General features: G+C 38.2%; 1 protein-coding gene across 1 annotated transcript in view; it reads right to left on the bottom strand.

The window, feature by feature from the left end:
• Positions 1–1,024: 1,024 nt before the first annotated feature.
• Positions 1,025–25,264, bottom strand: part of LOC140596338 (ral guanine nucleotide dissociation stimulator-like) — a 44,068-nt gene continuing 19,828 nt past the window's right edge. Inside the window, exon 9 of the mRNA XM_072745046.1 lies at positions 1,025–1,121. Coding sequence (XP_072601147.1) covers positions 1,025–1,121 — 97 coding nt within the window. The remainder of the gene's footprint in view (positions 1,122–25,264) is intronic.

Consider the following 25,264-nt stretch of genomic DNA (forward strand, 5'->3'; position numbering starts at 1 on the left):
AGCTTTATGGTAGAGGTAGAATTTGAGCTGGGACGTGAAAGAAGGGAGATTTGGGTTTGTACATATAAGGGTGTTGCAAAGGAGACTCTACAAGGAAAGAAATGAGTCTTTAATAGGTAGGAAGACAGTAGTAGGCGAAGATACTATAGAAAAATTTTCACAGAAAAATATCATTGAATATATTCTTTTTTTAAAAGATTACTTATTTATTTATTCATGAGAAACACAAAGAGGGAGAGAGAGAGAGAGAGAGAGAGAGAGAGAGAGGCAGAGACACAGGCAGAGGGAGAAGCAGGCTCCATGCAGGGAGCCCGACGTGGGACTCGATCCCTGATCTCCAGGATCACACCCTGGGCCGAAGGTGGCGCTAAACCACTAAGCCACCTGGGCTGCCTGACTATATTCTTGAATAGAACTTTTTAAAGGAATAAGCCCTTCTTATTTTGAAGGATAATTTAATGAAGACTATTCTAATAATGATTTTCATATTCAAGACTATATGCTCATAACTAAATTCTCCTCATACCCACCCAGTCTGCTTTTCCCCATGGCCCGCAGTCTCTAATTGCAGCATCAAGGAGTTAAGGTAGAAGCAAATTAAATTTTCCTTAAAATGCTTTAAAGAGACTAAATGCAAACGGATTAGTTAAAAGGAATGAAAGGAAACGAGTGAATTAGAACTCAGACCCACGGAATTTTTTTTCCCCCTGGGGAGGAATATTTTAATTTAACGTTGTTTAGGATTGCAGATACCCGGGGAGAATAAAAAGCAGATGAATTAATAGTTGGTTTTATTGGCATTTTAAAATGATCTACGTTTCCTGCCTGCCCCTGGGGCAAACGGGGTCCCCTCCCCTAGGCTTGGTGTCTACTGCAACTCAACGCAGATGAACTAGGAATCATGGTGTAGTTTCACAAGTACCAAACCAGAGGCGTATGCAAGTAGTTCCCATTGCAGCTACACGTCCCCACCTTCATTGTGTTGCACTTTGGCTTCCGTCATGAGGACCACACTGGTCTGCTTTCAGACCTTCTCCTCTGCTCCATCCTTCATGCTGCTAGCAGTGTGATCTTCCTGCAACACGAAGCTTTCATATTCTCTTGCTAATACCTTCATCTCACTGCCCATGAGGAAAAAAGAAAACTTACGCACAAGCTTATACAATTAATGAGGACTCCATTCTTTGCCTACTCTCATTCTTCAGTTTTATCACCGTGCATGCACACACGCACACGCACACCCCTGTCCCTTTTTTCCAGCTGCTTCTAACTACAAACCAGCAAGTGAAATTTGCCACTTCTTCCTTTGTATTCGCCAGTATGATATTTATTATGGCAGGGACGACATTCATTAACTGGTGTGAATGTTCCCTCGGCCTCTCCCAAGCTAAAGATGACTTGCCAGCCCAACCCTACCTACGGGGTGAAGCAGGACAGAGACTGAGAATGCAAGAACACAGTACGCAGCCCTCTCCTACCATATTTTCCCACTTTCCTTTAGGTTTTGTTTTCATGGCAGAGTGAGTAATAAAAATAAAATGCCACCATTTTTCAAACCCTAATGAAATAATGGACCTAAGCAGCAGCTATCCATGGCTGCTAAGATTATTATATGAAAAGATAATGGGAAACTGTACAATGAATGGGTGGATCAGGATGCTCGAAAGTGATCCCACCACCTAATATTCACCTCATGTGTAAGAGAGACCTCAAGCATTAGTGCCTCTTGATAAGAAGCAACAGGAAGTTTATAGCACCAGCTATCACGTACTCTCACCAGAAACATCAGGGCTAATCCGACAGGCCTCTGGAGCTATGCAAGCAAAAAGATGGGCCTTCCATATTCAAGATTTTTAAAAATTAAGTGAATAAAATAGAAAGCAATAGACTGAGGGCGGAGGTGGGTAATGGAGTGAATACCAGGCTGGAAATCTCATGAAATCGAAGCATAATCTCAGAAAGACCAGTTGTACATGCAGACCAAAAGGAATGGAGAGCGCGGCCACAGAAAAAGATGGTTTTCATTGGTGATTTCAATACTTTAGGGTTTAAAGAGAATCCAGAAGTGCCAGGATCACTTGGATCGGCTTATTTGAACTTTCTTCGCTACCCGGGTTTGACTTCCATAGCTCTGACATCATTGCATGATTGATTAATCAATCCCTGAGAGCTCCTCCTATGTCCTGTCAAGTAAATAACCCATACCAGGCAAGATTATCCTTCATCAAACACTGCTTTCATAGTTCTACTCCCTCACGCACAGCTCTCAGTGGCTCCATCTGCCTCCAGATTATATCCAAATGCCCACACTTGGTTCATTTCACCATCCCAGTCCCTAAATTCTATCGGCCTCAGTCCAGTCAGGCATATCCCCTTCCCGTTTGTTTCTGCTCTTTCTATTCTCCAATTGGAATTCCCTTTTCCCTCTAAGGTTTTTCATACCAACTCAATAATCTGATCAAAGCCCAGATAAACTCATCATAGCAAACTTTGCCTGGGTTCAAACCCTATCTCTACCACATAGTAGCTGTAGGTATGGGACATGGTGATGATCACTGAGCCTGTCCTAAGGGTTGTTGTGAGGACTCAATACACATAAGGCACCTTAAACAATGTTCGGCATTGGTCAAAACCCTTTTCAACTACCTATAAAAAGACCTTCTTGCCATGAAGATATTTTCTGATTTGAACTTTTTTAGTAGAGATATGTGATTGTTATACTTCCAAATAATTTTCAGATGTTGCCTTAATTACATTACATGAAAGAAGAGTTATCATCTCTGCTATTTTTATCTTTATTCTGTAATTACACGAAAGAAGAGTTATCATCTCTGCTATTTTTATCTTTATTATATTTAAATGGTATTTTGCACTATTGAGTACTTAATAAATGATTATGATTAATTAAATATCAAGCATCCAAATTAAATAGTGTAAATACATTAATGAATCACTGAATGAATGAATAAGAGAGTAAACAAAGGAGCACGAATTCGTACGGTGAAACTTCAGGACAGATGAATGATTTCAAATGCCCAACTTGTTCTATTATCAGATGCTAATTTTTTACTCAGGCTGCAACCTTAAGACTCCTGAGTTATGGCCTCCCATTAACTATTCATCAACTTTCTCATTCAGAAAACCGAAGTATACCTATTTTTCATCATTATAGCTGTTCCTTGTTTGTTACTAAAATTAATTTGTGATGCAAACTTTGGAGAAAATGAGCTATTTTACAGAGGTTTCAAAAGCATAGCTAAACTTCATAGAGATCTTCTGTGTGCCGAGGTCATTTAAAAAAATAAACTCTGACACAAATCAGCGTTGATATTTTAGATGCCTATCCATGTAAATATTTGCTCTAGCTAAGATTCAAATCTGTATCCATGTAGTAGAACTGAATTATCTAAAGGCAAATATACTTTGAGATTCTGCTGAAGAGTTTTTTTGGGAGGGTGCTCTTATTCCAAAGATAACATTTCTCCTAAATTTTGCTTACTACTCATATCTCATTATCTGATTATTTTCAATGTACATAAAAATTGACCTCAAAATGAATTTCTTCTCTCTCTTTTAGTGGATGAATGTTATTAGTGTTTTGTTAAGATATCATTCACATACCATAAAACCCTCACTTCTAGAGTATACAATTCAGTGGTCCTTAGTATATTCATAATGTTGCAAAACCATCACCATTGTCTAATTTAAGAGCATTTTTTATCATCCCACAAAGAAAGTCCACGCCCATTAGCAGTCATTTCCCAATGCCCTGCCCCCCCCCCCCACCAGTCTCTTGGCAATCACTAATCTATTTTTAGTTTCTCGGGATTTGCCTATTCTGGACATTTCACACATATGGAATCATACAATATGTGGCCTTGGGTATGGAGCTCCTTTCATTTAGCATAATGCTTTCAAGGTTTGTGGATGTTGTACCATGAATCAGTACTTCATTTATTTTCAAGGCTGAATAATATTTTATTGTGCAGATATGGGACATTTTGTTTTTCCATTTATCAGTTGATGGACATTTGGGTTGTTTCCACTCTTTGGCTGTTATAAATGATGCTGCTATGAAGATTTGTGTTTTTGAGAAAACCTATGTATTCAGTTCTTTGGGGGATATACTTAGGAGCAGAATTAGTGGATCTTATGGTAACTTTATATCTAACTTTTTGAGGAACTACTAAACTCTTTTTTTTTCACAGTGGCTACAACACTTTACAGCCCTACAAGCAGTCTGTGAAGGCTCCAATCTTGACATCCTCAACAGCATTTGTTATTGTCTGTCTTTTTGATTATCGCCATCCTAGTTGGTATGCAGTGGTACTTTGTGTGGTTTTGATTTGCATTTCCTTAATGATCGAGCACCTTTTTTGTGAACTTATTTGCCATTGGTGTGTCTTTTTAGGAAAATGGTTATTCAAGTTCTTTGCTCATTTTTAAATTGTATTGTTTATCTTTTTATTATTATGAGTGCTTAATATATTTTAGATACTAGATCCTTATCAGATAAAGGCTTTGCGAGCTTTATTATTATTATTATTATTATTTTAAGGTTTAAACCAGTAAGTCCCCGAGCCATTACCAAGAGGCTTTGTGTGCATGCTAGAGCATCCTTCCAGCACTCGAACAGATTATTTACTCCATTTTGGCTTTCACATAGCCTGAGAGTCAGCCAATGGTGAGAGTCTAGGGCATTCTCAGGTCTCTCCTAGGCATGTACACAGCTCTCTTGCACACAGGCCTACAAATTCATGTGGACTTGTAGATTCCCAGGAATAAGTTGGGAGCTTTATCTTTCTTTTTAAAAATTATTTTATTTTACTTTATTTTATTTTGGAGCTTTTCAAAGATCCCTATGGGCTTGTCATTCCCTAGCTTTCCTTTTTAATCGTTTTGTTCAGTTTGTTGTTTGACCCAGCTGTTATTGCCATGGGTAGCTGTGATAATAAACAACTGCCACTGATTATTTTCAACAACACCCTCGAGAAAAGACTATTCCCACTATAAGAAGTCTGAGTCAGGTCAAATAAAAACACGTCTTGCTAGTGGGATTTTCCAGGAAACCAAAGGAATTGTACTTTGGAAGAACTCCAGCCCCATTTCATTCCTTCCAAAAGATACTAAACTTTTGGGTTTTATTTTGATTGTTGGCTGTTGTTGGTTTTCAAGGCCAGCACAGATCTAGGAGAGAGGCGTCTAGTCATGCTGAAATGCCACAAAATTTACTTTTATTGCTGAGATTCAGTGAAATCTTGAATAAAGACTCCCTAAGTTGTTGCAAGTTTTGGTTAATTTCCAGTTTTTAAAAAGTTAGTTTTAGGGACGCCTGGGTGGCTCAGCAGTTGAGCGTCTGTCTTCAGCCCAGGTTGTGATCCTGGAGACCTGCCATTGAGTCCCATGTCGTGCTCCCTGCATGGAGCCTGCTTCTCCCTCTGCCTGTGTCTTTGCCTCTCTCTCTCTCTCTCTCTCTGTGTGTGTCTCTTATGAATAAATAAAATCTTTTAAAAAAATGAAAAAAGTTAATTTTTACCACTTTTGCCAATTTCCTCATTACTGTTTTGGAAAAAAGGATTTTTAGAGGTTCTTATCCATTCTTGCTCTAACAGTGTTTTGAAATTTAACATCATCTCAGTGTTTGTCCTTTCTGAGAAAATTTTTTCACAAATAGGAAATTGCGTATTTTTGATGCACAGAAAACCTGTGCTTATCCGATGATATTATGTAGAATCTTACAGGGTCAAGCCATTCCCTCCACTGTCTTCTCGGAAGCCCGAATTCAAATTCAACATAATTTGACTCCTACGTAACAGAAACCACAGGAACAATCATTTTCCTCCTTAGCTGTATTTTTGCTTCTTGATTTTATAATCTGTGATGAATAAGAGTGCAGCGGAATAACATAAATTAAAAAATATGTGATATGTAGAAAGCTGTATATCTCATAACTGAAAATACTGGGAGTTCTGACCTAATGATAATAAAAACACTGACTGTCATATCTTGATTTCTTTTCCTGGACCAAAATGGTTAGTGATCATTAAAAAGAAAAAAATCCATTTTTCATAACAACTTTCATTGTTCTAGAGTTTCCTGCATTCTAAATGGCATAATAATCACTTCCTTCAGTAACCTAGAAATCATGTGCCTGCGTGATAGAGGCCAAGCTGGAAGCGGCCACAGCAAGTCATCATTCCAATCACTTCCAAAGAGCTCAGGTCTTAGTCATGATTAGATCAGACTTCAGTAAGAAGTTTGCTATTTACAGTAGTCACCTTTCTCAAAACACTTGTCAGTGGAGGAATGACTTAACGTGGAAAGTTCCACAAAGGAGACAAGATCACCGCTCAGCAGTGAAAGTGCAAGTTCAAGTGTGGGTGAGGACCTGCCTCACCTTGAACCCGATGCGGGGGGGTTATGCAGGGACTGGCTGGTAACAAGAGAGCCTACTGGCCTCTCAAACGACTCTCTTAATAGTCCTTTTCAATTCGAAGTCCAAACATGAGTTTGACATCGCAGTAGTAAACCCTCAACCGAATTAAATCATTGGCATCTTTGAGAGGCTGCGTTATCAGTTCTCCCTCACGACTTCAATACTCTCAGGCTCTCTCCTGTTTGACCTGGGACGGTACACAGGCGGGCCAGCAGCCCTGTCACAACCACACAGACCTGTCCTGGTCGGGGTAACAGTATTTCGGAGTGAAAGTCTACATATGCCTCTACACAAAGCACACTCAACTAGAGCTCTCCAATATCAGACTAGGATCTTTCTTGTCTTTTTAAAAATATTTTATTTATTTGTTTATTTATTTATTTATTTTAGAGAAAGGGGAGGTGGGGAGTGCAGTGGGGAAGGGAAAGAATTTCAAGCCCTCTGAGCACAGGAGCCCAATGTGGGGTTCTGTCAGCATCCTGAGCTCATTACCTGAGTCAAAACCAGAAGTTGGACGCTTACCCAAATAAGCCACCCAGTTGCCCCAGACTAGGATCTTTCTAATAGTAAATAACTCCTCACTGAGAATTCTATTTCTTGCCACCTGGGGACATGAAAAATAAATGAAGTGTGCCATAAATACGTTATTTTATGTTCAGTAATCCTGCTTTTGACAATGATCACTGCAGTCTTATATAAACAATATTTATTATCTCAATGAAAGGTGTAGGTCATTATTTCTAGAATTGAAAAGAAAAAATAAAGTATCATTAAGTTATTTAATGCACTAAATATTTAACAGAAAAAAACAGAAATTATTTTATTAATTCGATTTTAAAGCAGAGCTCTCTAGATTGCTGCATTTGGTACTGGAAATCTCCTATAGGTGGAGAACAGACCACAGGACTTGTGTTCAAATTAATATGAAATGTTCAGTTCACATGTGCTGTTGTCTATGTCTACACTGAAACAGATGCATGTGTAACAAAGTTAAGGACAGAGTTGAAATTTTTATTTTGAATAATCCTTTTCCTAAACTGATAAGTGTGCCTTTTCACTATATCCATCACTATGTCTATTTGTCCTCTATTTGCAAAATATTTATTCTTATTTTTAAATAGTCATTTTATAAAGAATTATTAGTGTAGGGAATACCCCCTACATTGGGATTATGCACTTGTCATATTGGTTTTTGAAATATTTGTTTTTTTAATGAATAATTAAAAAAAAAAACTCTAACTAGAACTCTGGCTAGAGAACCATTCACTTTTTATTCATTTTTGTACTCAGCATTTTATTTGCACATTCATTCATTCATTTATTATAAATTTTTGCTTGTTTTGTTTTTGTTTTTGCTTTTTATTTGATCACCAAAGTAAACATCAATGGGCAAGAGATATGTGGTGGCCTCACAGAGTCTTATATCAATAAGTAAAACTGTTGTAAGGAAAGCTAGCACAGTAGAAGCACAGAAGCCGCAGCAGCTCGTGTGGATCTCAAATGATCTGACAGGAAAAAGGAGGCCTCCCAGAAGACGTTGGCCTTCATCTGAAGAATTAGTTGGATTTTTCTAGAGAAGGTTTGAAGGGGATGACACAATGCTTTTGTAGAGAGAATAATATTTTCAAATTCAACAGAAAAGCTTAAAGGAATAAGATAAGAAATCCAGAAGATGGAATGTAGAAAGATGAAGCTGTAGTAGTCAGTGGAGACCTGAGCCTTTTGAGCCACATCAAAGATGCATGTTTTGGGACACCTGGGCGCTCAGCGGTTGAGTGTCTGCCTTCGGCCCAGGTCGTGACCCCGGGGTCCTAGGATCAAGTCCCACATCGGGCTCCCTGCAGGGAGCCTGCTTCTCCCTCTGCCTGTGTCTCTGCCTGTCTCTCTGTATCTCTCAGGAATAGATAAATAAAATCTTAAAAAAAAATAAAAGACTGGCTATTTCCAGTCTATGGGAATGGGAAGCTAATGGAAGTTTGGAAACTGGAGAGGATGTGAAGTTTTTAGATGATCACTGTATTTACAGAGGAAGGAAGGTAAGAGTTTGCGTATGACCATATGGAATTCTTTCATAGTTATCCACAGGGGAAATTGTCTATTTAAACAAAGTGACATGATCCTCTCAATAGCTGCATAAAAAGGTATTTGACAAAAATGCAACATCCATTCTTGATAAAAACCCTCAACACAGTAGGTATAGGTGGAACATATCTCAACATCATAAAAACCACAAATGAAAGACCCACAGCTTACATCATCGTTAGGGAAAAACTGAGAGCTATTCCTCTACAGTCAGGAACAAGACAGGGATGCCCACCATCACTATTTACTACAGTACTGGAAGTTCTAGCCACAGCATTCAGACAACAATAACAAAATAAATAAAACCTATCCAAATCATCCAGGAAGAAGTCACTCTTTGCAGATGACACAAAGACTCCGCTAAAAAAATTTCTAGAATATAGGAATCCAGCAAAGTTACAGGATATAAAATCAATATACAGAAATCTGTGGTATTTCTATACACCAATAATTAGGCAGCAGAAAAAGAAATTAAGAAATCGATCCCATTTACAACTGCACCAAAAACAATAAGACACTTAGACATAAATCTAATCAAAGAGGTAAAATATCTGTACTCTGAAAACTATAGAACACTTATGAAAGAAACTGGAGGACACAAAGAAATGGAAAAACTTTCCATACCCATAGATTAGAAGAACAAATATTGTTAAAATGCCTATGCTACTCAAAATAATCTACACATTCACTGTAATCCTCATCAAACTACCACCAGCATTTTTCACAGGACTAGAAAAAATAATCCTAAAATTTGTAGGGACTCACAAAAGATCCCAACTAGCCAAAGCAATCCCGAAAAAGAAAACCAAAGCTGAGGCAGCAGGATTCCAGACTTCAAGCTAAATTACAAAGCTGTGATCATCAAGACAGTAGGGTACTGGTACAAAAACAGACACATAGATCAGTGGAATGAAGAGAACACCCAGAAGTGGACCCACAGCCGTATGGTCAACCAATCTTCAACAAACCAGGAAAGACTATCCAAGGGAAAAAATAGTCTCTTCAACTAATGGTGTGGGGATAAGTGGACAATGGCATGCAAAGGAATGAAACTGGACTACTTTCCTACACCACACATAAAACTAAATTCAAAATGGATAAAAGACCTAAGTGTGAGACAGGAAACCATCAAAATCCTGGAGGAGAATGCAGGCAGCAAACTCTTTGATGTCAGACATAGCTACTTTTTACTAAACACATCTCTCGAGGCAAGGGAAACAAGAAAAAAATGAAGTATTGTGACTTCATCAAGATAAAAGCTTCTTCACACCGAAGGAAGCAGTCAACAAAACTAAAAGGCAGCCTACGGGATGGGAGAAGATATTTGCAAACGACAGAGCTGCAAAGGGTTAGTATCCAAGATCTACAAAAAACTTATCAAACTCAACACCCAAAAAACACATAATCCAGTTAAGAAATAGGCAGAAGACAAGAGTAGACATTTTTCCAAAGATGACATGCAGACGGCCAACGGACACATGATAGATGCTCCATGTCCCTCATCAGCAGAGAAAAACAGGTCACAACCAGGATGAGATACCACCTCACACCTGTCAGAATGACAAAAGTGAGCAACACAGCAACCAACTCCTGAAATCAATATCACACTAAATATTAAGTAACTAGAATTTAAATAAAAATTTGAAGGAGAGAAAAATATAAGCAGAGCGGTAAGCACTGGTTATGGAGAGGAGTAAAATAATTGGAAAGCCTCAGGGCTATTAGGAATATATCCTTTTCTTAGGATATCTCAGCACCTTTGATACAGATGCCTCTGTTGGCTTAACCGTTTTATAAGCTTCTTATAACTGTCATACCTTCACTGTCAATGGGAATTAAAGTTAAGAAAAAAAAAAAAGCAGATGCAAATGGAATTCCAGTTCAGTCATTCACTACCTACTGGTGTTTTATTCTGGAATTCATTCTCCCTTGGCTACAGAGGGGGGATCTGCATTACCTAGCAAATAATACATGGCACTTTATAAAGCACAACTAGATATTTCCCTATTAGTAGCAGAAAATGAGTTCAAGTAGGTTGGCAGCAATAACTGTGCACCTGAAGGAAGACAGGAGTGTAGGGATGGAGAATCAAGTATTCTTAAAAAGACATGAGGAATGGGAAGCTTCATACCCCATTACACGTTCTCAGGCACAGCCTGTTGAGGTGTCATCTGTTTGTCACATCAAACACCTGCAGAAACCCCATTAGCCTGTGTGAACCAGTTAGAGGCTGGCTCTGCAACCGGCATGCCAATATCTCTTCTCATCACATGCTATGTGAGTATCCCAACCTTGCTTTCCCTTCCTGTGAAGACCACCAGCAAGTGGACCCAGCCCCATCCAGCTGTTGTGTCTCTAACACACGTATCGTTTATATTGTGTATCTCCAGGGCCAGAAAAATACATGCCCAGTGCCTCAAGGGTTCCAAGGTCCGTGACCATACTGCTCAGATTTGTATTTACTGGCGACATTCCTGCGTCCTTGATAATAACAGAAATACAATTGCCTCTACATGAGTTAAGTGACCGTACAAGTCCCACGCTTTCTGAGCTCCCAATTAGGAAATAACCTAAATAATTACGGATTGGCTTTGAATCTTTTCATTTAAATCACTTTTTGTTGCAGAAGTGATCCTCAGTGGCCATATCAATCGCAAATATCAAATATCACAAATATCCTCCTCTTATTTGGGAAGAGGAGGCCCTCTGGAGTGTTTCCCTGGATTCAGATCAATTGAATCTCACCAGTGCATCTATTTCAAAAGTGGCAGTGTTCAGATATAGGCTGGCAGGTTGTGCATAGAGGCCTCTGCTTCATTCTGTTAGAAGCTCTGTGTCTTCCTTGCTGGGCGCTTGTGCATTTGCTTTGGCCAGCGATTCTTTTTATTATTATTATTTATTTTATTTTATTATTTTATTTTATTTTATTTTATTATTTTATTTTTTATTTTATTTTATTTATTTTATTTATTATTTTATTTTATTTTATTTTATTTTATTTTATCTTATCTTATTTTTTATTTTTTCGGCCAGTGATTCTTGACATCACAGGATAAAGGCAGGCATGCCTTTGATCATAAAACAATGCACCTGCTAACGCCACTGGATTTGGCTGTGTAAAGGAGTTGTTCCACGTGTCTGCTTTTCGTTCTCTGGTTGACTTTGCTACATTATCCACACTCACCTTTAGATCATTGGACCACACTTTTTTCTCTATTCCTAGCTCCGCATAACATGAGAGCTCACCAGGCCTGGTGAGGTCTCACCAACACCATCTAGTGCCAAAAGCAACCAGTGGAAGCTGTTGGGTAGAACCTCACTCTCCTGCCCCCTGACCCCCTGGGCTCCGTGACAAGCTGCTTGAACAGCAGTGCAGTTCCTGTGCTCTCCTGTGAGCTAACGTGGCTAGTTCCCAAATGTGACTTTGAGTGTTATTCCCAGACAACCATAGAGATTTAATTTTCATTAAATTTTTCTTCAGATTGCCAAAACTAAATATAAAGCTAAATCTTACTGTTTAAAGGGTGATGTGTAGATACATAAGAATGCCGGCGTGTGTATCGTCATTTTGCATCTCTGATGAATTCGAGGTGCTAATTAACTGAGCTAATTTAAGTGCCCCTTTCATTTTAGACTTCGTCCCTGTGTTTTTGTCTGTTTTTGAAAGAAGTCCTAGGAATCTGTTTCCCGTCTAGGCAAGTATAATAGACTATAACTGACCACACCTTCTCATGAGTGAGGATCTTGCTTCAGCTCCAACATTTACAATTTCAGCTACTTACATAGATATATGTAGATGGGCAAGGACGATCAGTTGTATCTATGGGCCTCCTGCGTATATTGAAAGGTATGCTTAATTTGCCATATTTTTCTTTTTTTAAAATCAAATACCGTAAAAGTCTTTATATAGTTGTCACTTTGTTCCTTTACCATAAGCACACAATGAACCCTGAATCCTTCAGCTGTGAACTCAAGTACTTTGGTTTTCTTAATTTCTATGGCATGGTTTGGAAGCCATATGAAGGACCACATTGCTCTAATAAACCCATAACCACCTATTTTGGTCCTGGAATTTTGACGCTGGAAATTTGTTCTTATTTCATTTAACTTTATTGGTTATTCTTTTCTCTTTAAATGTATTAATAGTTCTTGAGTAAATAAAGGGAACTAAGTTGTTTACAATAAAGCATGAAGGAGCTGGGTCCATTTTCTTTCTCCATGGAAGGGGGTATTTAGATTGTTGGACATGGGTTATAGTGGTTGATGGATGACATGGAGAAATAGATCAAAAGGCCCTAAAGGACTCTCGATCTATTCTACAGTGTTTCCTAGGGCCAGTCTGATTTCAACTCCCCATCATTTTTCCATAAACGAGTACCTATCACTTGCATCCTATGATAACACCTAGGTCTACATTCAGGGTAAAAAAATATATGTATATCCCAATTACAGAGTTTGCTCTCTGCTATTTTTAGCCTTCCCCATGTAATCTCCAGTTCACCCCGTGAAGATTTAATAGATTTTTCAGTAAATTTATCATCTTAAATTTGGGCACAACCATGTCCTGCATTGCCCTCGTTTCATTTCAGAATATATTTATAGCATGGATCATGGTGCCGGAGGATCCTGAACAACACGGCCTGGGTCAGCCAAGAGCGCTTCTTGGACATTTGTCGCCAATGTTCAACTGTGAACACAAGGAGTCAGCAAACTATTTTTATGACTCCAAGTGACTACACAGCCTAGGCCATTCCACTTCCAAGAAACAATTTATATAATCTGTAGCAGGGTGAAAAGAACAAAATAAAGCATAATATTTTTCCAGCGTTTCCATCTTTCATTGTCAAGAGACAATTTTGCTTGCTTGCGATTCTATAATATCTCTGTTAGCAAAAAGAAGCATCCCCCCCCCCCCCTTTCATGTACCAAATAATAAAGAAAAAGATGTAACTGGACTTTCACGTGGTTATTTTGGAAATCAAGGAAGGGGGCAAATCACTAAAAAGGAAAGAACAGTGACTGGGCCATGTCTTTTGTCCTTGCCCAGGCTTGTATAATTGTTTAAAAGGTAACTCCTTGCCAGAAGTCTGAAAAAAAGATTAATATTTGGTCATAATGTTACTGCAAACAGAAAATAAAGGGACTTGGCTGAAAGGTTCTTCATACTAATATCTGTTACTTGAATAAGTGACCCTTCCAATCATCCTTTATTGAAAATTAATGTGAACCCTCATCAGGATAAGCAAGTCTGCTCTGATTTGGAGGAAAAAGATCCTGAAACAAGCAAATAAGTCACTATGTTAAGTAAGTATATTTATTGAGCATTTCTTTCAACACCTCTATTTTCTTTCAGTATTTTCACCCAAACAAATTGTACGCTACTCCTTTTCAGAAATGTACATGGCTTCCTTATATTTCCACAGCACGATCAGTTTCATTTCTTGGGATTTGGTAATTAGAATTTTTCCACAGAGTATTTTTGAGGACATTTATGATCACCCATAAGACAAAATCACTTGCTTTTTTTTTTTTCCTCAGGAAATCTGTGAAATTTTCTCCTTTCAAATTTGCACACGTTGGAGAAATTAAAGTCCAAATAGCCGCAGACATAGTATTAATCTCTACATTATTGGCTCTATATGTTAATTTTTCTCTAGGTGCGGATGGTAGCGCTGTCAGCCAAGGAGAATCACAGAGCTGACATTTTCCAGGTTCTGAGATTGACAGTCTGGGTTGAATGATCACTTGGGCACCTCTGCATAGAGACCTCACGTATGCTTCTCTTTTAGTGTCTTCTCTGTTGCTTCGTGATTGAAGTCGTCCTCTGGCAAGACACAGCAGCTTATGTTTCAGTGTGTCCTCTTCTCCTTTCTCAGCTCCCACACTTGCCATTTTTATAGATCTTATGCTGTAGCCAAACGGGATTGATCATCATTTCACAATATAACCTCAGGTTTTCAAACTGTAGCACTGCTTACACTCTTTTACCATCTGGAATTTCCTTCTGCCCTCACAAATGGGTAACTGTTCCCTGAAAATTGCCTCAAATTTTTCTCCCACTTTCCTGATTGGCAAAGGCCTAACCTGCCCCTAATGCAAATGCCCCCAGAATCCGGTTTGTCGTCTATGATGATTACAGATTCATAATGCTTTCTATTAATAGGCTTGTATGCGCTCATTCCCCTCCTGATTTGTGATATTTCTAAAATTCTAGAGTTTTGAATTCTAGAGTTGGGCTTCTTTATCAACGCTGCATCCATGTAGCACCTACAATGTGTGTGTGTCTTTATGTGTGTGTGTGTATACATATTTATATGTATATTTATATATAATATTTATTTATATATAATATATTAAAATATATTAATATATTCATTAATATAATATATTTATATTATATTTATAATATATTATATTTTATTATATTTATAATAAATATATTAATATATAAATATATAAATTAATATAAAATATATTATATATTTATTTATATATATAATATATTTAAAAAGTTACATTGAAATGAAGAATGGGAAAGATGGACCTCAGAAAATGAATATCACTAAGAGGAAATGAAAATAAAAGCAGAGACCACAACCTATACATCACTACCACTAGTGGATCTGGTTCACAGCATCAGAAATTAAAGTCTGGAGGAAATCTAAGGTTAAATAAATTTAGACAAGTTCAGTACACATCTTTTGAGTATCTACTATAACTTTCCACACTTTTTATATTCATAGAAATATCCGTAAATGTATACATATGATGCTTATGTCTTGTACTTTTGCTAAACTGGAATCACATATATGCATTGTTTGCCATTTGCTTTTCTATTTTGGCAATTTAAGGAATATCTCCTCACATCAGTAAATAAAGAGGTAATTGTTCTTCCTAATGACCCTATGATATTTCATAATTTGAGGTATATCATAAGTCATTGATGAACAGTTAGATCTCTTGTTAAATATAAAGCTAATATGAATATCTTTGTGTGTATATAACAATATTCTCAAACTCTATCTCTTTAGAACAGCTTCTTAGATGTGGGATTTCTGGTCAATAGGTTTACCCAATCACAATTTTAATATATCATGCTAAATTAATCTCCATGGAGACTAGTTGTGTGCTTCATTTTATCTGTTTCCTCGATACTTACCCATATTTGATATTACTAATAGTTTGCATTTTATTTCTAATCTCCTGGCAAATATAGTAACAGATAATTCCATTTTGTCCATCTTGTCTTCAAAGATACAGCAAAGGTAGGATAAGGTGCTTACTTTGTTGTTGTTGTTTTTTTTCATATATCACAGAATAAAAGCCTAAGTCTGTGTACATGATTTTTATGAAATTGGAGGCTTATTTACCTAACTTAGACAACAATCTCTTGAAATATCTTTGTTTCTGTCCCAACTATTCTGCTCTAACCAGCCAAGGGGTATAAGAAAATAAAATAAGCGATAAAATGTAATGTCCGAGATGTAATCTACGTCTAAAATACACACATATATATATTTGCAATGCATGTATTTTGCATGACTGCATTTTGTAAAACTGCATGTTCATTTTCAGATGTTATAATTTTTAAATTATATATATAGACAGTGTCAGCAATATAAATATTCAGTGTTGTTTTAACAGCGGTATACATTTAGACAGCACTTTCATTTTATCTCCAGTATTTATGCACAAACACATTAAATGTAGACAACTATGTTATATATCACTCATATTCTCCATTTAATTTTATTTTAATCTGTCTTCTTCTGTGCTTTCCATCTCAGAGTCAATAACTCTTTCCTCCCGCCTCACATGCCCTGTCAACTTTCTTGTATCTGAGTAATTTTAAATGAAATCCTATTTATCACTGCGTGCTTGGTTTCTTGTACCCCTGTTGACACCAAGATTATTAGACTTTATTTCGTATGTATAAAATAAGAAAAAAAATCCTTGTACCGCTACCCATTAAAATCAGCATCATACCTCTATTATCTTTTGTTATTTAAGAAGTATCTAAGAAAATCTCCTAAAACTGTTGGTCCTGTTCTTTCCTGCTACAGCTCATAGATCTTAGTTTTTAGAGTTATTTTTATATTATGTGAATATGGGCAGGATAAAGTCTATGAAAAGAATCAAGGTTGTATCTGGGGATGATAGCAAGCCATCATCATGGGCCCCCAGAGGTTGCTGGTACTGGTGATGATCCAGGGCATAGAATCCCTGGTTGCATCGATGCATTTTTAAAATTACAGTTAGGGCTAAAATATGGCAAATCCAGTCAAACAATGAGTTTTTTTTATAAACACGGTGTTGAGTAGCCTCTTCAATAACATATTTTCCTTAAATTGTTTCTGTTTTTTCTCTCTTTTGGATCACATACATATTTTAAGCTACCAAACTTCATCGGCAATGAATCAGGTAGGATTTCGTGTTCCTCTAATAACCAGGAATGTTTAGGACCACTGTCTTCCATGCGTGTTCGGAATCCTCAGCGTCACGAGTACCTGAGTCCCTAAGGTTTGGTCAATGAAGACACAACGCCAGAGGTGAGTTTTAACAGTATTTAATACAAGTGCTTCAGGAGCTCACTACTTTCAACCCAGCACCTGAACTATCTAAGAAGACTCAAGTGCCTGTTCACAGAGATGCCAGAAACAAAGGCTCAGCCTTCCTCTAGATTCCATTACTTTGACCTCATCTAGTTCCCATTGGCCACAATCTATCTAATGAGAACATTTAACAACCAGGCATATTAATAAAAAGAGAACTTATTTCCCTAAATCAGAAGCTTCCAGATATAAACATTTCCAGGCTTAATTCTTCATAACCTCACAGACACCCCATTTTCTTCCTTCCTTCCCTTTTCCTTCCTCTCCTTCCTTCTTTTGTTCTTTCCTTCTTCCTTCCTCTCTTCCTCCCCCCCTTACTTCATTCTCTCTCATTTTCTTTCTTTTTTCTTCCATCTTTTATAAAATTGGCTTCCTTGTTTTGCAGGAAAGCTAGTGCCTGAGTTGTTAGATGCCCTTCTGTGGTTTTTTGTTTTGTTATTACATGGTTCGTGGAGCAGAGAAAAGAGAAGTCTGAAAATAAAAGAATCTTAGAAGACCTTGTTTCAAGGTATGTAACTGAATATGGATTGTAAAATGAAGCCTAAAAAATATTTCTGGTAAATTTGTCTTTTGCTCAGATTGGTGGTGGGGGTGGGGAGTTCCCTTGCTAAACTTCAAGATTTATTCTCCACTCATGACATTCTAAACATTACACAGACTTTACTAATGATGCTGTCCCTACCTATCAGAATTTTATATTCCTAGGCTATGAATCGTAAAAGCCGGTACAAAAAATAATCATTTCAGGGCCAAGAGAGAGAGAAAGGGCAGTAATAATGCATTACAGTGAGGCCAGGGTAAATAAAACCTTGGTATTATTTTATATTATAGGATGATAGAGATGGGAGAGTGAGAGAGGAAGTCAGGGAAATGTAGAAAGCACTAGAAAAAAAAAAGAAATTGTTGAGAAAAGAGAGGAACTTCCACAACAGAGGAAGTGAGAATGGGAAAAATGAAAAAAAAAAAAAAAAAAAAAGCAAAACACAATAGTTTAAGGAGAATAAGAAGAGTAGAAAAAAAAAGCAAAGGTCAAAAGTGAAGGAAAACTACCAGAAAAATAAATGGTAGGAAGAGTTAGAAAGGGAAAACGGGAAGGAGGAAAGAAGGAAGGAACAGATAAAATATTAAATTTAGCAAACCATAGATGCTTTAATCAGATAGGAATGAAAAGAATGATACAACATCCAATCCTTTTTATTTGAATTTGTATCAGAAACGAATGACTAGTATACTTAAAGTCATTTCACGTGGGAAAAATAAACAAAGTGCAATTCATTCAAATACTTTTTATGAGGAATAAAATTTACTTTCATTTTTTATGATTCTCCCAGTGTTTCAGTTGTGTGTGTGTGTGTGTGTGTGTGTGTGTATTTACAGATTCAAGGCTGCTTCCACCAGTAATTTTCAATTATATCTTCATATTTAACAAAATGATTATTTAATTGGACTTTTCTCAGAGATTTAACATAGAAGAAGGCATAGATTAATATTCATTTCAATTCTACAATTTGAGGTTTTGAAGAGAGGGACCTGCCTGATTTGAAACAATTAAATGATTAATTAAGTTTTCCCAATAGAGTGAAACCTCTGCTATTAAAATTAAAATTTGTTTTATCGGGGAATAGCTGTCTGTAACCTCTGTAATATTAATAGCCAAATGCAAAAGGAAATAATGAATGAAAATAGCCCACAGGAGAAATAGAAACTGTTTGTATCAGGGGAGGCTCAGATTTAGAACTTAAATTATTTCACAAATACAATATAAGACAGCTGTATGACGACAGAAACGAAGCAAGTGTCAGTGGTCAGAGAAAGTGCTGCAGAGGTTTTTATGATTAGTGATAGGACGCATTGAAGTTTTTTGTTCTTATGTAATTAACACTTGCTAACGACTTAGGATCAATGTGATTAATGGACCGTTCTCTCTGCAAATTTGTTTTCTGTGCTGCAGGAAGAAATGCCAAGCCACAGTGGTGGGGAAAAAAATAATAATAATTAAGGAAAGAACAATGACTCTACGAAGAAGAAAAGCAAAATCTGTCAAAATAGCTCTACAGCAAGTCCAAGAGGACCCCAGCTCTCTTTCTGGATGTTGCCTCTGACGAGAAACAAGGGAGAAAAGCTTTACGAGTACTCACTGGAAATATTCATTTATTTTAACAGAAGCACTTCCAAGATCAGTGATTTGTAAAATGTGCCCAGAGCTGAGCCCTTAGGAGCACTTCCAAAGAACAACCTATTTGTTCCCCTTTGCCAACTCTGTGTATTTATTATTGAATATACACAATACATTCATGCGTCTGGCCTCTGGACAGATTTTTGGGCTTTTTAAGGTTTGTTCCTTTTTTCCATTACAAAGGATCCCCGTTTTTCTGTCTTAGCATTGGAAAGCGTGAGGCAGGTAAACATACACACACAAACACAGAAGCCTACATAAACTCCAGGAATAAAGTAAAACCAGATGGACTCCCCCTGGTGCTAACCCAGGAGGTGATGCCCATGGAACAGTGCTGGTCTGCCATCGGGGTTGATGAGCAAATGGATGGAAATCTGAATTTCCCAGACACCTGGGTCCTCTATGAATTAGTGAGTGTGGGTTGAGATAAGGAGACGTGGTTGCCCAAATCCTCTGCCAGCTACAAGGACCAGCCGTGGCAACCACAGCAGAGTTGCCTGTTCCCAGAGGTGAAAGGCTGTTGAGGTTCAAAATGAAGATTTCTGAAATCAGAGATGCAGTTTCTGTTTTCCTCTTCTCTTTTAGTCCCTCAGATACTTGTAGGGAATGGGTCCTACACAGATCATGTCACCGATGCCCGGGGGTAACTTGGCCCATTTTCTCTTTTCTCTAAATCTTTTTTTTTTTTTTTAATTTTTATTTATTTATGATAGTCACAGAGAGAGAGAGAGAGAGAGGCAGAGACACAGGCAGAGGGAGAAGCAGGCTCCATGCACCGAGAGCCCGACATGGGATTCGATCCCGGGTCTCCAGGATCGCGCCCTGGGCCAAAGGCAGGCGTCAAACCGCTGCGCCACCCAGGGATCCCATTTTCTCTTTTCTCTACATGTACTGTGATCACCAGACTTCTAGAATCCCATCACCTCTAAGGAAATTTGTAAAATGAAGCAAACTATTGGTTTGAGTAAATCATATTTTCATAGATGTTCGAAAATAAATAAATAAATAAAATAAATAAATAAATAAATAAATAGCTCTGAGCCAAAGAGAAAGCCAGGCTGGTTTGCTGCCTTATGTCTGGGTTCCTTACACCTCAGCATCTGGGGGATTTTTGTGAGCCTGCTTCCGTGGCCCCCTTCCTGGCCCAGCCTGCCCACCTGTCCCCAGCTCAGGGCTCAGCCCAGTGTCTCAGGATGTGGACAAGTCTTCAAGGAGGAAACTAAGTTAAAATGATGTCATCGGGGTTGGGCGTGGGGGGATCGTGGATGGAAAATCATGGACAGAAAATCTCTGAGCTAAGGAGATGCGTGGCCCAACCACCCTGAAGGATTCCTGTGAGCTCAGGCCCCGGCCACTGAGGCCGCCTGTGGGTGATGGGGTTGAGGGACCCGTCGGGTCTTCAGGGCTGCCTGGTGGCCCCACTTGGCATTGAGGCTGCACCAGCTCCGCGGGACGCCTTCCTGCTAAACCTGGACCAGGTGTCCCTTCTCCCCGTGGCCTCCACACCCCGGGTCTCCCGCAGGTGTCCAGGCCTGAGCCCTGGGGACAGGTGCCTCTTCCACCCCTGAACCCCAGGGACAGATGCCTCCTCCAGGCCTGAGCCCAGGGGACAGGTGCCTCCTCCCTCCCTTCCTCCCTGCTCCCTCCTTCCCGTCCTTCCTTCCTCCCTCCCCCTTTCTTCCTATCTTCCTCCTTCCTTCTTCCCTCCCTTCCTCCCTCCTTTCTTCCTATCCTTCCTTCCTCCTCCTTCCTCCCTCCCTCCCTTCCTTCCTCCCTCCCTTCCTTCCTTCTCCTTCCTTCCTCCTTCCTTCCTTCACTATAAAACTCTGAGTGTAGGGGCTTACCTTGGGCACAGCTAGTGTGGCACTTACTCTGTGACATTGCCTGTGCCAGAAAGCTTAACGTGCATTTTAAAATCTAATCTCATAGCTTGGATCAATGGGCAGGCTTTGAATTCAGACTCACCTCAGATCCAGTGTAGGTTTTGCTTCTCCCTGTCTGTGTGAGTCTGAGGCCATGATGTAACATTTCTGGGTCTGTTTCCTCATCAATAAAACATGCTCTACGGTATAGCTCTGAGAGTTATATGAGATGATGTATAGAAAATGCTTGGTAGAGTGTTTGGCATAGTAAGACAAAATATATTAATTGTAATGATGAGCATGATGAAGATAAAAAAAAAAGGATGTGTTGATGCCTCTATTCAATAATATAAATATTGAAGGTCAGAAGAGTCTGTAATTGGTCCACAGTCACACGGCTGGTAGGTTACGTTATTGGAATTTTAACCTAACTGTGCAAGCTTAACCACTTTGTTATACTGCCTCTTAACTCATGGCTATTGGACCTCCACTATGTACAGTGATGATGTTAGCTCTGGAATTACAAAATAAATAATGATATGAGTCTCCAAACTAAAGGAACTTCTATCTCATGACTTATCCCCCTAAATACTTTTGCCACTGATGTCAAGATGCAGGTTACACTTTCCTTCTTACACTAAGTGGGCACAATGATTTTTTAAGAAAGCTGTACAATCATATTTTCATTTTATATTACTTATTTATTTCTGCTTTTATGGGAGGGTATGCCCTAAGGTATCATGTGAATTGATTCTAGACTAAGCACCACGTTTAATAGTATTGGGTTTCCTTTTAAGCTTTCAGAGTTCCATAGCATATTTCTTTTGTTTTCACAGGATGGCTTATTTACTTGATATCCTCAGGATCCATTTGGTGGTATGAGCCAATAAATGCTTGATGATTATATACTCTACTTAGAAGAGCCAGACAGCTGTCTGAAGAGAATATGAAAGAAGAAGCTTTCCTAATATTAAATATTAAAACCATAAAAATTCCAGCAACATGGCAACAAATGAATTAAAGGAAGGCAACTGAGAATTAAAACTGCAAGCCTGCCATTAACCCACCCCAGGAGAGATTGCAGTATTCTCAGCACGCTAAACAAGGAGACTCAATGCAATTGCTTCATTCTCAAGGCCCAGTGAGTTAAGAGGAGCTTTGACCCAAAGTTATAAAAATGACTGTTTTGTTTTATTTTTTCCTTCTTTAGCAAAGTATAAGAAAAAGCATTACTTTGTATGCTTCCATTCCATTACTTTTGTAAGCTGAAATATAAGAATTATTTTGAGTGGAATAATACTTCTGGTACCAATTAGTGTTCTAAAAGGATCTTTAGTTTACTAGCAAATTTAGTCTCACATGCATAGTAAACTATCAAGTTCAGGACTGAATAGGTTTTTAGATAATTTAGTGAATAGAAAAAGAACAGACTGTTCTTCAGTTATTTTAATGACATTCGAAGAAACTGGGAAATCATGTCGGGCCTAGATATTCTAGGCACTGTGTCTTTGGGAAGATTACTACAACATTTTCTTTCTCATTTAAATGAGTGCAATGAAAGTGTATGAAAGTGTCATTTATAAATAAAAGTTGTCTTAAAGGTGTTAGAATTTAAATAAAGCAAAGGCAAATTCCAGTAACTTTATTATTAGTAAGAATCAGTTTGCAGATCTCCACCATATATCATTCCTCACCAGTATATCAAGACCCAGAGGAAGAGAACCACTTGACATTAATACTTATACACAGTTAACAATTAGGTGTCCTGACAGATGCCTCAATAGGGTGCAGTGCAGGCACCAAAGTGGTGCAGTCATTACAAAGATGCAAAGATACTCAGTGAAGGCTTCTTTTTTTTTAAGATTTTATTTATTTATTCATGAGAGACACACACACAGAGAGAGAGAGAGAGAGAGAGGCAGAGACACAGACAGAGGGAGAAGCAGGCTCCATGCAGGGAGCCCGATGTGGGACTTGATCCCAGGTCTCAAGGATCACATTCTAGGTTGAAGGCAGGCGCTAAACCGCTGAGCCACCCAGGCTGCCCTTTTAAAGCACAAAACTTTGAAAGTGAATTCATTTGCTTTGATTTATAACACCTGAGTCTTGATCAAAGCTATGAAGTGTTATTATTATTATCATTTTAAGGAATAGATATTCCTTAAAAAGAGTCACTATACAGATGGACCCTGTAATGAGCCAGAAATTGAACATATGTCAGTGATGAGAGAAAGAGAAAAATGTAATCAATTAATTTTAGGTCCTGGAGAAGTTAAGATGTTTTTGGAGTTGACTTGTTGTAAAAAAAGAAGAAATTGTAAAGAATTGAGAAGAATTGTAAAAGAAGAAATTGTAAAGGAAATTGTAAAGGAAAATTGTAAAGTGGAGATCTGAAGTGATATACTTTAAACCAAGATTTTTAGGAGTTTTCCAGCGTCTGGTATTGAAAAAAGCCTGAGATAAGCTGTGGATATGACTAGCAGAGATGAGGTGGAAGACAAGTCATTGAAGAAGTCAAAGAATGGACTGCTTGGGTTTCTGGCCTGGCACGGAAGGAGCTTGGAAGTTGTCATCCCATTCTGTTCCATTGCATTCCACTCATTTCAGTTTGGTGACTAAAAACCAACAACCTTTCTTTGATTGGTCAAAGTTGAGGTCACAGGGCAAACTGCTGCCTGCAAAATTGGAGACACAGAGAGGCAGACAGAGAGAATCGTAACTTAGGGGGCCACAGAGCCACTAGTGGAAGTCTTCGAGGGAACGAGTACTGGGGTACGAAAACTGGGACTGTACTTGATGAATTGGTGGAAGCTCAGTGTGGAAAAACCTGAGTTAAAATACAAAAATAAAAACAAACAAACAAAAAACTTCAGTTGGATCCAGTCTTAGGGCAAAATACCTATACTTTTGTGAGTTTTACCTCTGAGACTCTATCAGATTCTCACAGTGAAGACTGGAGAAAAATCCCCTCATACGTCCAACAGGGAAAAAGAAAAGTAGCCACAGTATTCTATTCTTCAGCAGGACTTCCTTCAGGAGAATCTACTTCACTTGAGCCTGACCTGCTGGGGTTTTATCTGAGCCACACTGACCTGGGAGAAGGTCAATTCCCAACTCCATCCCCCTATAACCATCTTGTCCCCCTGTAGGGGGGCAGGGCACAGAAATCTAAGAAACAGGTGAAGTTTACAATCCAAAGACACAGATTCAATAAAAGACTGAGATTTATTCATAGGAATACTTCCCCTCCCCGCAACACCTCAGCATCAAGTTACTAAAGGCTTATGGATTGCAATTCTTTTTACTCAGTATGTCATTTTTGGCTTTCAAAAAAAAAATTACAAGGAACACTAAAATGGCAAAAACACAAACAAACAAACAAGCAAAACAAAACAAAACAAAAAACCCAACACCGTTTGAAGAGATAGAGCAAACATCAAAACCAGAGTCAGATAAGGCAGGGATGTTGGAATCGTCAGACTAACAAGATAACTATGATTAATACGCCAAGGGCTGTAGTAGAAAAAGGAGACAACAACAAGCACAGATGGGATGGAAGCAGAGATGGAAATTCTGAGAAAGACTCAAAAGGAAATGTTAGAGAGAAAATAAACTGTAACAGAAGTCAATAATCTCTGGCCAAATACCTTAGAGGAAAGAATCTCAAAACTTGAGGATGTATCAATAGAAACTTCCAAAACTGAAAGGAAAAGGGAAAAAAGACTGAAAAAATATATCAATATCCAAGAACTGTAGGACCATTCCCAAAGATGCCGTTGCATATATGTCACAACAGAAATACCAGAAGGAGAAAAAAGAGAAGGAACAGAAGAAATATTTGAAGCAGTCATGTCTGAGAGTTTCTTCAGTGTCAGATGCCAAACCACAGACCCAGGAATGCTAGAGAACATCCAACAAACAGCTCTCTCCAGGTATATCATATTCAAACTGCAAAAACTCAAAAACAAAGAAAAAATCTTGAAAGAAGTCAGAGGATGAAAACCATCCAGGAGCAAAGATAAGAATTATATCAACTTCTCAGAAACCATGCAAATAAGAGGAGGGTGGGTGGAGCGAAAATTTTAATTTTAAGGGA

This window comes from Vulpes vulpes, chromosome 2 (assembly GCF_048418805.1).
Source record: "Vulpes vulpes isolate BD-2025 chromosome 2, VulVul3, whole genome shotgun sequence".
Lineage (NCBI taxonomy): Eukaryota > Metazoa > Chordata > Mammalia > Carnivora > Canidae > Vulpes > Vulpes vulpes.